The sequence below is a fragment of the Sarcophilus harrisii genome, chromosome 4, assembly GCF_902635505.1.
Source record: "Sarcophilus harrisii chromosome 4, mSarHar1.11, whole genome shotgun sequence".
Classification (NCBI taxonomy): Eukaryota; Metazoa; Chordata; class Mammalia; order Dasyuromorphia; family Dasyuridae; genus Sarcophilus; species Sarcophilus harrisii.
Window position 1 is genome coordinate 417233689 of NC_045429.1, and position 16041 is coordinate 417249729.

The window sequence follows — 16041 nt, forward strand, 5'->3', positions numbered from 1 at the left end:
GGCAGCCCTTTTTGTAGTGGCTAGAAACTGGAAACTGAATGGATGTCCATCAGTTGGAGAATGGCTGAATAAATTGTGGTATATGAAAATTATGGAATATTACTGTTCTGTAAGAAATGACCAACAGGATGATTTCAGAAAGGCCTGGAGAGACTTACACGAACTGATGCTGAGTGAAATGAGCAGGACCAGGAGATCATTATATACTTCAACAACAATACTAGATGATGACCAGTTCTGATGGATCAGGCCATCCTCAGCAACGAGATCAACCAAATCATTTCTAATGGAGCAGTAATGAACTGAACTAGCTATACCCAGAAAAAGAACTCTGGGAGATGACTAAAAACCATTACATTGAATTCCCAATCCCTATATTTATGCACACCTGCATTTTTGATTTCCTTCACAAGCTAATTGTACAATAATTCAGAGTCTGATTCTTTTTGTACAGCAAAATAATGTTTTGGTCATGTATACTTATTATGTATCTAAGTTATATTTTAATATATTTAACATCTACTGGTCATCCTGCCATTTAGGGGAGGGGGTGGGGGGGGTAAGAGGTGAAAAATTGGAACAAGAGGTTTGGCAAATGTTAATGCTGTAAAGTTACCCATGTATATATCCTGTAAATAAAAGGCTATTAAATAAATAAAAAAAAAAAAAAAAAAAAAAAGGAAATTGCATCATTTGTGCCTGTAGCACTATGGACTAGTCCCAAATTGTATAATTCTCTAATATAATAAATGGGTAATTTTTTATAGCTGCCAAGTAAATGGTTAAGATGTTAAATTTTAGAAATGACAAAATTAATTATTCATTTCTAATAAACTTGAGGTTTTTTGTTCTTAAAAAAAAAAAAAAAAAGAAAATACCTAGAGTTGGGAGATGAAGAGGAGGAAAGAGGTCAGCATCACTGGGCTCTCATGTATATATTGAATGGTGGGGGGTGGGGGTGTGATGAAGGCATGAGAAGGCTGGAAAGATAGGAGGGGGCCAGGTTACAAAGGGCTTGATTACCAGAGTACCTGGAATGCTTTAAATGGGTGACTTTGCTGAACCTGCTCTTTAGAAAGATCCTGTTTAACAACTGAGTGGAGGATGGGGTAGACTGGGGAAGAGACTTGAGGCAGGAAGATAAATCAACCATCTTTTCCAGCAGTTCAGGCGTGAGATGATGAGGGCAATTATGGTAGCAATGTCAAAGGAGAGAAGATCATGTATGAGAGACATTGTAAAGACCTTGGTAACAGGGATAGTGGGAAGAAGGAATCAAGGAACACACTTCGGCTTAGTTAGCCCAGTAATTGGGAGGATGGTAGTGCCCTTGACAATAGTAAGAAACAATAATCAAATTAGTACTGCTGCCATCATTATTGGGAAAGTTCTGGCAATCCACTGTCCTATGTCTGGTTTCACAATTTCTCTAGCAGTCTACACTAAATTCCTTCTTTCTAACCGCTACCAGCCTATATGTGTTCTGTTTTCCTATGAAAATGCAAGCTCCTTGCTAGGATTATCTGACTTTTCTGTTTGTATCCCCAGGACCTTGCACAATACTTGGCATATAATAAATGGTTGCTTGATTATTGAATGAATAGGATACGTTCACCACTCCTGCTCACTAACCCAAATCCTACACGTTAGAGACAAGTTCAAGTCCTTGCCTGCTCTGGAGAAGTCTTCCTTGATTATACCAGTCCATGCTGATCTTTTCCTTCTCTGAATTTCTTTAACCCTTTAGGCCTACCTCACACTCTGGCACGGGGTTCTTGGCTGCTACTTATTGTTCCCTAGTTGTTTCAAGTAATATGCATCTTTCACTTCACATTTCAGCTGGACAGCTTGACAGTCTCTGTCTTCTTTTTGTATCCTTTCGCATGTTGAATAGAGTGCAAGCATTGGATTAAGCACTAACTAAACACTAATTGACTCAAGAGTCCCAGAATCCTATGATCTAGTTAATATACTTTCTTGTACCTTGTGGAGAACTTTGTTCTTGAGCCAAGATTTCATTTCGTTCTTCTAAAATCTGCACCAGGGCAGCCTGGAGTTTTGGTGGTAGAATTTCATCTTCATCAGAGACCTAGACAGACAACCATAGGATTGTGTATGGATTTATGGTTTGGAACACAAACACTCACTATTGAGATCCAGAAAAAGTTGAACTTTTTATTCTTTGCTATGTGGAAAACTATTTCCCTTAAACTGAAGAAAATTTAAGGTCAAAATATTACATAACAACACTAACATCAATCAGAAAAAAATCACCCAATAATATGAATCAGATTTTACTTGTGAATAAGCTTCCATCTACATGTCTCATGATCTCTACTGATTTGATAAGACATCCTCCAAATGAATGATGCTAAACTCTGAAGTGCCAGTTGGTTTTGAAATTGAATCAGAATTATTAATATTCTGACTTTTGTTTTATGCATGGTCAGAAATCTACATCTTGACACAAATTATGTGATGTTTGGTAGGCTGACATTAATTCATCTGGACTTAGAGAAAGTCATTGCAAGGAGTAGTTCTCTTCTTGAAGTTTTCTTTCTTGCTTGGGTTAGATTCCTGCAAAGCACCCCATATTCTCAAACTAGTTTTGTATGATGCGTCATAATTATAAAGGTTACTTATTGTATATAAAACTGAGTATGTGGAAAAGCTCTCAGCCTAACAGCCAGTTCCTCTAAGAAAATTAGTTATTCTGTAAAAAATCTATTGAAAGCTATCTCCCCAAACATTATTATGTAATCTCTTGTGTCACTTACCTCCTGTAAGAACTTGTCTGCACAGAGATCAACAATCAGCACCTATTGGAGAAAGGTGTCAAGCAGGTTAAACTGGAGTCATTCACATAAAATTTGCTGAATCAAAAAGAGGATTGTGGTTTTCACAAACAGTGGGAACAAATTTCATGCAAGTGACTCAAAGTTCTGGCCTATTTCAAAATCAACCCAGGCTATTTCTTGGGTTTTGAAGCCTGTTTCCTTTTTAGCAGGTCATCCTATTCATATAACACAAAAACGAGTTTGACTTGCTATAGTAAATATGACATAATATGGTACTTAGTTATATTGCAATATTTTAGATTAGTATTTCTTTTTCAATTGTGGGAAGGACATGTTAAGAGTTTTCACATGTGTTAAAATTAAACTATCAATCTCCCTCCACCCCACCCTTACCTCCTCAATGGGCAGATCCTGGAGCAATGGTAAGGAGCAGGACAGGATGCCGATAAGAAATGGAGTGGGTGAACACACAATGTCAATCATGGAGGCTGGCAAGACTGGGATGTAGGTATGCTGCCAGGTGAAGGGATACAGTGTGGCTACCACAGCATGGCCACATTTAGATAAAGTGCTGGTCAGAGGCAAAAGTAGGCAGTATTATACAGAGGGACTCATGGAGGACTAGGCAAGTATGACATCAAAAGAGAAGTTACATTGACTTTTTATTCTCACACATTCACTCCTGCCTTCTCATTTTTAATTGTAATTTAAATTCAATTATACTTGAATTTAAATAAATTATCTTTCAAATTAATTCAATTTATAATGAAATTCTTAATTTTAATTATAAATTAAATTCAAAAATAATTTTACTTTAAATTCTAGACTCCATAGTTAAACCTGTAATAAATTTATGTGCTCTAAAGAATGTAAATTAATTTAAACTGCTTAAACAAAACCAATTATAAAACATTACTACAAAAAGGGACACTGGCAAATCCAAACTTAAATGACTTCTGTATCATTCATTGTTTTGGATCACCTGGTTCTCAATTTAATTAGCTTAACATATACATATTTTCTTTTAACAAGGTGATCAAATTAAAAAGAATAAAGAAGTGTTAAGTTGGATATTACGTTAATTCCCTACCTCAAATTGTTAGCAACAAATATAACCCTTCGTTCCAAAAGGAGTGAGGCACAGACTCGGATGAGTTGACATACACTTAGACATTTAAATAGACACTCAAAATCCACATGTTCAAGCCGAGAATCCAGTGGTCGGCAGAGTTCAATTGACTGTGAAGAAAAAATATTGGAAGAAATGATGCGAAAACATTTTAATTTTAATATATTAACATCTATTAATAATATAAGAGATAGGTCTCTTGTAAGGTTTCTTGTCTTAGCCCCACAATTCACTACTTTATGTTCTTGCTCTAACTTTATTTCTTCCTTCTAACAAGAGGATTCTATATAATTTTCATTTTCTATAACAAATCATTACATTATTATAAAGGCCTATAGAAATATGCAAAAGTGCTATTACTTTCTCAGATCTAAACTCATGCTGTCTCAGAGATCAGTCAAAGCATTTAGCTACTCAAACTAACATCTTGTATCTCTTTCACAGCCAATCTTTTGGAAAAAGCCATCTACCCTTTTTGCCTCCATGTTCTTAATTATTTTCTTAACCACTTGTGACATGGTTTCTATCCCCTCTCATTATACTGAGTTAACTGTCTCCATGTTACTAGCAATTACCAGCTAAAATGGAGACTTTGTTCTTCCTGATCTTTGTGTAGCTTTGGGCGCTGTCAACCATGTCCTACCTCCTGGAAATTCTCCTTAACCCAAATTTCAAAACATTGTTCTCTTTAAGTTCTTTCTCCTTACCTGAGTCCCCTTACCTGGTCCTTTTTGCTGTATATATTAATATACTACAACCTAAATATGGCTGTCCCTCAAGACTCTATCTGAAGTTCTCTTTTTTCCCTATCTTCTTCTCTAGTGACCTTATCCAATTACATGGGTATGTAATAATCATCTCTACACTGAAAACTACTACATATCCAGCTCTCATTTTTCTCCTGCATGCCTTTTAATGGGCATCTCAAATTCAAATTGTCCATTACTCTACATAATTCTCTCATTTGATCCTCACAAACACCCTGTGATATAGGTCCTACAAGTTGTTGTGAGAGTCAGATGATACTATAAATGCACACACATGCACATCTATATGAAATACTCTATAAATCTTAAAATAATATATAAGTGATGTTCTGAGTGCTCTTATTCCTTTAGTACTCATTTTAAAAATGGAATTCTGATATAAATGATCCTGGAACATTGTTATTCATTTATATTTTATATTCTTTGGATTTCTGAACAAGGAGAATAAAATGTGATTTTCTTGTAACTGAATAAAATACTGTGATTTATGCTTTTCTTCTACAAGCTTACTGACAGTAGCTTTGTTCAAGTAGTTCAAGTGTAGCTGAAAGAGCAGACAGAATGAGGAAGAGGATATTTACCTCACCTCCTTCCTACCTAATTTTGAATTCTTTGCCAGGTATCTATACTTTGAAAGGTTTTCATATAACTCGGAGGTTATGAACATCTGGCATAGTTTCATCCATTAAGACCATTATTCATAAATGTTGCTGGATCAGTGTCAACATGTGTTCAGGAAATTATGAGCAATAGTTTTGTATATAATAATGCTCTGGTTCCAGTAGAGTTTATTTGCTGAATTCTCAAGGTTATTTTAAAGTCTGCATTTGGAGCAAAGGGATTTGCCATCTGTTATTTTTATTAAAGATGAACTTCTAATGTATAATTATAGCCATCAGCTCATATATAATTAGGCATTTGGCAGGTAATAAATTGTAATATGTAATGATGTGCCACTTTATTTTTACCATTTACTTGGCAAAAGATAATATCAAAGATAACATTTCTCCAATTTCTAGTGGTAATAATCTGATCTGAACTGCCCTCATAAACCTCTCCATTTTCACTTTTAAATGTGCATGATCACAGCTATTTGTTCCATTATTTATTGACATTTTAGTTGCATTCATGTGGTTGTTGTTATAGAGGGACTTTTGATTTCAAATCCAGATTTTAGTCATTTAATAATTCCTTCTGGAGACACATTTCTTTTGGTTACATCTAACAAATTCAGTAGTATATATTTATTATGATGATATCTATTTCAGAAGTATTTCTGTAAATTTTTAACTGTAAAGTTTTAATATCATGTACTCTGAGAAAATCTATACATCCTCTTTCTTTTTTTGTTATTAAAGTTTTTTATTTTCAAAACATATGCATGGAGTTTTTCAGCATTGACCTTTACAAAACCATGTGTTCCAAATTTTCCCCCCCTTCCCCCCACTCCCTTCCCTAGATGTCAAATAATCCAATATATGTTAAACATGTTAAAATATATATGTTAAATCTAATATATGTATACATATTAATACAGTTATCTTGTTGCACAAGAAAAATCAGATCAAAAAGGAAAAAAATTAGAAAGAAAATAAAATGCAAGCAAACAACAAAAAAAAGAGTGAAAATGCTATGTTCTGATCCACTCTCAGTTCCACAGTCCTCTCTCTGGGTGCAGATGGCTCTCTTTATCACAAGATCATTGGAACTGGCCTCAGTTTTCTCATTGTTGAAAAAAGTCAAGTCTATCAGAATTGATCATTGTATAATTTTGCTGTTGCCGTGTATAATGATCTCCTGATTTTGCTTATTTCACTTTGCATCAGTTCATGTAAGTCTCTCCAGGCCTCTCTGAAATCATCCTCCCAAGCATTTCTTACAGAACATAATATTCATACACCATAACTTAGTCAGCTATTCTCCAATTGATGGGCAGCCACTCAGTTTCTAGTTTCTTGCCACTACAAACAGAGCTGCCACAAACATTTTTGTGGGTCCCTTTCTCTCCTTTATCTTTGGGATATAAGCCCAGTAGAAACACTGCTGGCTCAAAGGGTATGGGCAGTTTGATAGACCTTTGGGCATAGTTCAAAATTGCTCTCCAGAATGGTTCAATCACTTCACAACTCCACCAACAATGTATTAGTGTCCGGTTTTCCCACATGCTATCCAGCATTTTTCTTTTATCTTTTCCTGTCATCTTAGCCAATCTGACAGGTGTGCAGTGGTATCTCAGAGTTGTCTTAATTGTCATTTCTCTGATCAATAGTGATTTAAAGCACCTTTTCGTATGAGTAGAAATAGCTTCAATTTCTTCATCTGAAAATTGTCTGTTCATATCCTTTGACCATTTATCAATTGGAGAATGGATTGAATTCTATACATTTGAGTCATCTCACTATATATTTTAGAAATGAGGCCTTTATCAGAACCCTTGAAGGTAAAAATAGTTTATTGCTTCCCTTCTAATCTTGTCTGTATTAGTTTTGTTTGTACAAAAACTTTTTAATTTAATATAATCAAAATTATCTATTTTGTGTTCAGTAATGAACTCCAGTTCTTTGGCCACAAATTCCTTCCTTCTCTACAGATATGAGAAGTAAACTATCCTTTTTTCTTCTAATTTGCTTATAATATCACTCTTTATGTCTAGATCATGAGCTCATTTCAACTTTATTTTGGTATGTGATATTAAATGTGATATTAAAAGGTAGGTCAATGCCTAATTTTTGCCATACTAATTTCCAGTTTCCCCAGCAGTTTGTATCAAATAGTGAGTTCTTATCCCAAAAGCTGGGGGCTTTGGATTTGTTAAATATTAGATTACTATAGTCATTGTCATTTTTTTGTCTTGTGAACCTAACTTATTCCACTGATTGAATACTCTGTTTACTGCTTTATAATATAGTTTTAGATCTGGCACAGGTGGGCCACCTTCATTGGCATTTTTTTCATGAATTCCTTTGAAATTATTGACCTTTTGTTCTTTCAGATGAACTTTATTGTTATTTTTCTAGATCTGTAAAATAATTTCTTGGGAGTTTGATTGATATGGCACTGAATAAGTAGATTAATTTAGGTAGTATTGTCATTTTTATTATATTCACTCAGCCAACCTATGAGCACTTGATATTTTTACAATTGATTAAATATGACTTTGTGTGGAAAGTGTTTTGTAGTTGTGTTCACATAGGTTCTGATTTTGCCTTGGCAGATAGATTCCAAATCTTTTATACTATTGACAGCTATTTTAAATAGAATTTCTCTTTGTATCTCTTGCTACAAGAGTTGGTAATATATAAAAATGATGATTTATGTGATTTTATTTTGTATCCTGAAACTTTGCTAAAGTTGTGAATTGTTTCTAGTAGTTTTTAGTTGACTCTCTAAGTATACCATAATATCATCTGCAAAGAGTGATAATTTGGTTTCCTCATTACCTACTCTACTTCCTTTAATCTCTTTTTCTTCTCTTATTGCCAAAGCTAGCATTTCTAATACAATGTCGAATAGTAATGGTGATAGTGGGCAATCTTGTTTCACCCCTGATCTTATCAGGGTTGATTCTAGTTTGTCCTCATTACATATGGTGCTTGCTGATGGTTTTTAATAGATGCTGATTATTTTAAGGAAAAAGTCATTTATTCCTATACTCTTGGCCGTTTTTAATAGGAATGGGTGTTGGATTTTATCAATTGCTTTTTCTGCATCTATTGCAGTAATCATATCATTTTTGTTAGTTTGGTTATTGATATAGTCAATTATACTGATATTTTAATAGTTTTCTCAGTATTGAACCAACTCTGCATTCATAGAATAAATCCTACTTAGTTATGGTGTATTATCTTGGCATTTCCTTTCTTAAAAAAAAAAGAATTGTTAAGCATTCTGTATCTTCCTTTGGATGAAGGGCTCTGTGTTTCCTTAATATCAGATGTGTTTTTGTGAGACTGTTTTCCAATTTTTCTATTTTCTATGTTTGTATGTAATTGCTTAGCTGTCAATTGATTTAAACATGTTCTCTTCATTAAGCATTTCTTTTAAAGTTCCAGTAATCCTCTCAAAATCTATAACTACAGCCTTTTCCTTGATAACTCATCATTATCATTCTATTTTCCCCACATATCCAGTGTTCTTCAGAGTTCCCTGTTTCTCTTGAGGGCACCACCGTCTTTCAAAGGTCATCCTTGGAACCATCCTTGTCTCTTTTCTCTCAAATATGTTTTACCCCTTATTACATTCTGTGAATTCTACGGCTGCATACATCTTTTGCATACATCTCAAAACTCAAATGACCATCATTGTAGTACAGTCTTCATCATCTCTCACCCGGAATATTCTGATTGCCATCTCATTGTTCTCTCTGCTTTCAGTTTCTACTCTCTCCAGTCCATTCTCCATATCTGTCAATCTAATATTCCTAAATAAATTATAAATCTGATCATGCTACTTGCCTGCTCAGAAATCTTCAGTAGCTGCCTCTTGCCTTTAAGAAAAAATAGAAACTTCTTCTCCAACTTCTTTCCTGACTTATTTCAAATTTCTCCCCTTCATGAAATCTATATCCCAACTAAACTGGCCAACACTGGTTTCTACCTCTGGCTTCCATGACTTTGCTCAATCCTTCTCCAAACCCTAGAATTCCCATTTCCTCATTCCCACATTTTAGCTTCTTTTAGCTTGGTGCTATTTCACATGCAGACCACTAGGTGGCACCATGGTGCACAGAGCACAGCCGTGGAGTTAGTCGAAATCTGGTCTCAGGCACTTGGTAGCTGTGTGATGCCAGACCAGTCAACCTAACCTCTGTTTGCTTCCGTTTCTTCATTTGCAGCTTCCACCTCTCATGTTGCAAAGTGTAAAAAATGTTTTCACAGAGTGCACATAAATACTTGATTCCTTTCTTTCCCTCTTAATACATATTATCCCCTAATTTTTAATTCTCAAATTATTATATATTTGGTTTTTTTTTTGTCTTTATGTTCCTATCACTTTTATACAGATTTATTGAATTGAATTTTTCCAGTGGACTGTGGGAGTAACCTGTATTTTCTGTATGTGGAGAGAGAGACTGGAGAGAGAAAGAGAGAACATCTATGTCTTGCTACATCTATTGACAAAAAGATTAAGAATTGACCCCAACTACTCTCTCCTCCTTCCATACTAGATCACTTGGTCATCAGCTGTCTTGGATTCCATAATCATCTCATTTCTCTTCAGATGACTTTCTCTTCATATGATACAATTGGGTGGCCCAATGGAGTTCTGAGCTTGGTGTCTGGAGACTTGAGTTCAAATTTAACCTCAAATACTTACTAGCTGTGTGATCCTGGACAATTAACTTAACCCTGTTTGCCTCAGTTTCCTCAACTGCAAAATGGAGATAATAATAATACCTTCTGCGCAAGGTTATTGTGAAGATCAAATGAGATAATTGTAAAGTGATTAGCACTAGTGCTAATACTTATTTTTCCTACCCTCTACTCCTTCTCAGTTTTATTTATTCAGTTCTAACCTTTCCTGATCTCTAGTCTCCTATCTCCAGCTGCCCATTAGATATCTCAAACAAGATGTCTTCAGATATCTTAAACTCAGCACATTCAAAATAGAACTCATTCTTTGTCTTTTTAAAGATAATTTTATTTTTATAAGCATGATTTTTAAGTGATGTTGTCTTAAAGATTAGAATGACTATTTCCAAAAAGATCAGGGAAAAAGTAAAAATAAATAATAGATTTTCATTAGTTGATCAGCAAAATTTTCTGTAACTTATTTTGATATTTTAAATTTTAAGATAAGGCAAAACTAACGCCTGCAAACAAAGATCAAATACCACTCCACAGGGCATTCTCTCTCTTTCTCATAAATTTCTCACAATTTTGAATCAAATTTTTTTGGAGTTCCACAAGGCTCTAGCACAGACTTTGTGATGGAGAAAAAAACCAGTCTTCCATGTGCTCCTATTTGTCACTTAGAATACAGAATTTCTTTTTCTTCCAGTCAGTCAGAGCTCTTTCTATATTATTTGCCTCAACACAGATATGCTGTATTCTTCTTACAGAAAGCCTTCAACTACACTTCATTTCCCAATGAACATGGTAATCCCAGCTTAGAATGTCCAATTTCTGCAAAAACAATAGAGATACAACCACTGCCGGAAGAATGACTTTTTTTTTTTTTTTTTTTTTTGGACACACTAACCTAGGCCTTGAGCATAATTCTTATAAAAAGACTTAGCCATCTTCAAATCACCTATTATAACTGCTACCTGATTTAGTCAATCTAGATTCCCTAAAGTGTCTAGGCCATTCTGAGACAAAGGCTGTGATTATGAAAAAGTTTTTAAAGTCAGGAGAGTTTACAGGCTGGTGAAACCCTCTCCAGCAGCATTCACTGGTCATAGCTCCTAGGCCACATTCTGCCTACAGACTATCCTGGGAGAACCTGATTCATCATTATTTTTTTTATTACATTAGAAAAGATCATTTTAATATTGGCAATGACAGTAAAGAAGAAGCATTCTGAAGCACCTTCAGGTAATGGAGCGTTTTCATCCATCAAAAAGCTAAATCCTTCCATATGTGTTCTCTCCCATTTGTATGTGAGCTCCTTGAAAAAGGAACTAACTAAGATGACAGGAAAAAATAATGATGAATGTTGGAGGGGATGCTGGAAAACTGGGACACTGATGCATTGTTGGTGGAGTTGTGAACGAATTCAACCATTCTGGAGAGCAATCTGGAATTATGCCCAAAAAGTTATCAAACTGTGCATACCCTTTGATCCAGCAGTGCTTCTAATGGGCTTATACCCCAAAGAGATACTAAAGAAGGGAAAGGGGCCTGTATGTGCCAAAATGTTTGGGGCAGCCCTGTTTGTAGTGACTAGAAACTGAAAAATGAATGGATGCCCATCAATTGGAGAATGGTTGGGTGAATTGTGGTATATGAATGTTATGGAATATCATTGTTCTGTAAGAAATGACCAGCAGGATGAATACAAAGAGGATTGGCAAGACTTACATGAACTGATGCTAAGTGAAATGAGCAGAACCAGGAGATCATTGTATACTTCAACAACGATACTGTATGAAGATGTATTCTGATGGAAGTAGATTTCTTTGACAAAGAGACCTAACTCAGTTTCAATTGATCAATGATGGACAGAAGCAGCTACACCCAAAGAAAGAACACTGGGAAATGAATGTAAACTGTTTGCATTTTTGTTTTTCTTCCTGGGTTATTTCTACCTTCTGAATCCAATTCTCCCTGTGCAACAAGAGAACTATTTGGTTCTGCACACATATATCGTATCTAGGATATACTGTGACATATTTAACATATATAGGACTGCTTGACATCTAGGGGAGGGAGTGGAGAGAAAGAGGGGGGAAAAATCGGAACAGAAGTGAGTGCAAGGGATAATGTTGTAAAAAATTACCCTGGCATGGGTTCTATCAAAAAAAAGTTATTATAATAAAAATAAATAAATAAACATATAAATAAATATATTGCTTGGGAAAAAAAAGAAAGAAAGAGGAACTAACTTGTTTTTCTATTTGTACCTCTAGAGTTTAGTACAGTACTTTGGCTTTGAAAGTAATCTTCCTAAAGCATAACTCCAACCATGTTCTTTTCTATTCAGTAAATTCCAATGGTTCTGTATTGTCTCCAGGATCAAATATAAAATCCTGCTCGACTTCTACAGCCCTCCATAACCTGGCTCCTTCGTACCTTTCTAGTCCTCCTACAGTCCAGGGGTCCTCAAACTATGGCCTGCAGGCCAGATGCAGCAGCCGAGGACGTTTATCCCCCTTATCCAGGGCTATGAAGTTTCTTTATTTAAAGGCCCACAAAACAAAGTTTTTGTTTTTATTATAGTCCAGCCCTCCAATAGTCTGAGGGACAGTGAACTGGCCCCCTATTTAAAAAGTTTGAGGACCCCTGTGACCTACACCTTCTCTCCATGTTCTCTGTGACAACAAAGATCCTCACTTCCTTGCTGTTTTTTCCCTAATACACTCTTATATCCTGATTCCAGGTATTTCATTGCTGTCCCCATGTCTGGAATAGTTACCCTCCTCATCTGAAATCCCACTTTCTGGGAGAAGCCTTTCCTAGCCCTCATTCATGTTAGCACCTTTGCCCTAAGATTATCTTTTATTCATCTTGCATCTGTTATTTACACATAGTTATTTGCATGTTATCTCCTCTATCACATTGTGAGCTTCTTGAGGACAGAGGAAATTCCTCCCCCCTTTTTTGGATCTTCAGCACTTAGCACAGATACTGACATATAATAGGCACTTAGTAAATGCTTATTAACTTAATCATTATATAGAGTTATCAAACCCTTACAGTACCAATCAACTCACCCCATCTCCAGCTCCCGGAAGGTAGCTCTTGACAGTGATGGTACGTCCAGGAGCAGGGAAAGGTGCTTCCATGACACTTCGCATGAAAGGATGTACAAGTGCTGGAGACATCTCTCTCCTCTTCTCCACTTCATCCAGAATCTGTAGAAAAAAATCATTCTGTTGATGTCTCCTCAGAGAGAGAGAGAGAGAGAGCGAGAGAGCGAGCCCAGAATTTCTAGCCACCCTATATGCAACATTCACACATTACCCAATCCCTAATCTGAAAACATAAATACCACCAAATAAGCTCCCCCAGACAACTGAATATCTCTAAAGCAATATATTACAGTCATTCCCTCAGAACACAAACTTTTATCCAAGGAAAAATTAATGCTGAGGAAAGGTAAATTCAAAATTCTCCAAAGAACCTGACAGAAAGCTATATCATGTTTAAGAGCAATGCAAGATCTCACAAAGGAGAGAAACTTAACTTCTAGCAACCAATAGTTACTTAAGTTACCCCTTTGCTAGCTATACTGTTTAAGTATGAATCTGTTTTCCCCTGCATGCATTATGTACTTGTGGGAAAGTATGCTCCTGTTTTTTCTTTTCTTTTCTTTTTTTTTTTTTTTGACTTATAACAGCTTTTTGTTTTCCAAATACAAGCAAAGATAGTTTTGAACATTCTCCTTTGTAAAACCTTGTGTTCCTAATTTTTCTCCCTTCCTCCCTCCTCCCCCCCCAGACAGCAAGCAATTGAATATAAGTTAATTAAACACATGCAGTTCTTCTCAACATATTTCCATATTCATCATGCTGAGCAAAACATAAGAAAAAACAACAAGCAAACGATAAAAAAGGTGAAAATGCTATGCTTTGATCCACATCGTTTCCATTTGTCTATCACCTTAGCTAATTAAATATCTACTTTTAAAAACTAATTAAATCTGGGTGGCTAATTGATACTGATAATTAATGGGAGACTAATACCAGTGGGGGCTCTTAGGTAATATTTTTAACAATCACTCCATAGCTCCTCAAGGTTAAACATGGAATAGTGAGGTAGAATCTTCCACATTCTGGGGATTCAGCCTGCCAATGAGAGTGAATTTTGGGTGCATGAGCCCAGGAGCCTAAATTGCTCTAGAATAATATTAGTAACAATAACAACATTAAAAATTGTTCAAATGGGTTTTGCAATTTACAAAGCACTTTCCTCACAACATTGTGAAATAGGAAATACAAGTTTTATTCGTATTTTATAGATAGTGGAATTAAATCTCAGAGAACTTAATATGACTTGCCTATGGTCGCAAAGATATAATAATTATGGGAATCAGGACTTCAATCTAAGTATCCTGAACAATAGCAAAAACCAATAGCTAGCATGCATAGTGTGCTTTTAAGGTTTGAGGAGCACTTCATAAATGTTTTTTTTTCATTTTATCCTCACAAACAGCAATGGGAAGTAGGTGCTATTCTTTATCCCCATTTTACAGATGGAACTGAAGCAAACAGAGATTAAGTAACCTGCCTCATGTCACATAACTAGGACCACATGCAGTCTAGTGCACAGCAAGGATACATAAGCTTCCTTAAAGCCTTGAGATCACTAGGTAGAAGTGAAGGGGGCAGTGTTCTGAAATGTATAGTTTTAGAGAGTTGCTCCTGGACACTAACACATACAAAGTCTTGTCCAATGTCACACAGCCAGGGTCAGACTCTATCCACAATACTGCACTAAAATTTAATGGCAACAAATATAAAGTCCTTTTGTGATTGTTCATTTGTTTCTTGGCAAGGACACAGGACTGGTTTGTCATTTCCTTCTCTACGCTCATTTTGCAGATGAAGAACTGGGGCAAACAGGGTTAAATGGCTTGCCTAGGATCACACAGCCTTGTATATGTGTATGTGTATACATATTCTCTCTCTCTCTCTCACATCCACCCCCACACTGGTCAAAGAAGTCTGGGGGGAGGGAAGTATCTCTACTATCCACACCTTTCTCTTTGTCTGGAAATTCAACCAAGCCTCAGAAGGTGGAGATTTTACCAGGTAAACAGTTCAAAATCTGCTAGTCAAAAGCTGCTAGTGCTTGGCATATAATAAGTGTTTAATAAATGCTAGTTAGGTGACTATTTATCCTTTCCGTAAAGTAACTTTTAATTCTGTGTCCATTCACACTAAGTAGAAAATCCCTGACAGAGATGTTTAGAGTCCAGAGAGAATGACCTTCCAGAAAATACACAGATTTCACTCACCTTTGAAAAGAGGTTGAAGCAGCCCAACCGACTAACCATGCAGTATACTTCAGGCAGTCTCTTTCCTTTGCCTTCTGGCTAAAATATAAGAAAATAGCACAGAGTGGATATACCATCAATACTTATGAGGACCAACCTGGAAGCCTCTGTCTCTTGTTACAGAAAAATTCTGGGGAATCCTAGTAGCACACATTCCCTAAACTGCCAGAGCTTCCCCGCAGAAAGAACTGAGCTGACGGCTTGGAGCTGCCTAGGATGGTACGTTTGAGCCCTATCTGTATAGAATGAAGCAACTGTGTCAGTAACTTCTTTATGTATTGCTCCAGATTATTCCCTTCCAGCTTCTACCTTGCATTAACTGCCTAATACTGGCAGAGTGTCAGTATCATCAATAACTTGAGACCCCTGTCTCAGTCATACCTACCATCCCATTATCACTCTTCTGGCAGCATCAGTCTAGGACTTACCAAGAGCTTCTTGCAGTAACCAAACCACCGGCTCCCATCTTCGCCCGTCAGCACAAAGGAGAAAGTTTCACTGCAAAGAAAATCATTAATGGAGCACCAAAGGTCAAGCTTGAAACAGGTGTGAAAGCTATGCAAGGAAATGACTGGGAAATGAAAATACACATGTGTGGGTCTGTGTAGGGGCCCGTGTATAGATGGGGGCCAGAAGACATGGTATCGAGTCTGGGCTCTCGTATGGCTGTAGGCAATCACTTCACCTC

The 16041-nt window shown here is 36.1% G+C and overlaps 1 protein-coding gene across 2 annotated transcripts in view; it reads right to left on the bottom strand.

The window, feature by feature from the left end:
- Window positions 1-16041, bottom strand: part of DENND2C (DENN domain containing 2C) — a 90829-nt gene that overhangs the window by 4162 nt on the left and 70626 nt on the right. For both annotated transcript variants that reach the window (XM_031967342.1, XM_031967341.1), the window contains exons 10-16: window positions 15782-15851; window positions 15315-15392; window positions 13069-13209; window positions 3889-4037; window positions 3192-3369; window positions 2778-2819; window positions 1984-2089 (exon numbers count right to left, since the gene is read on the bottom strand). In XM_031967342.1, the coding sequence (XP_031823202.1) occupies window positions 1984-2089; window positions 2778-2819; window positions 3192-3369; window positions 3889-4037; window positions 13069-13209; window positions 15315-15392; window positions 15782-15851 (764 nt within the window). The remainder of the gene's footprint in view (window positions 1-1983; window positions 2090-2777; window positions 2820-3191; window positions 3370-3888; window positions 4038-13068; window positions 13210-15314; window positions 15393-15781; window positions 15852-16041) is intronic.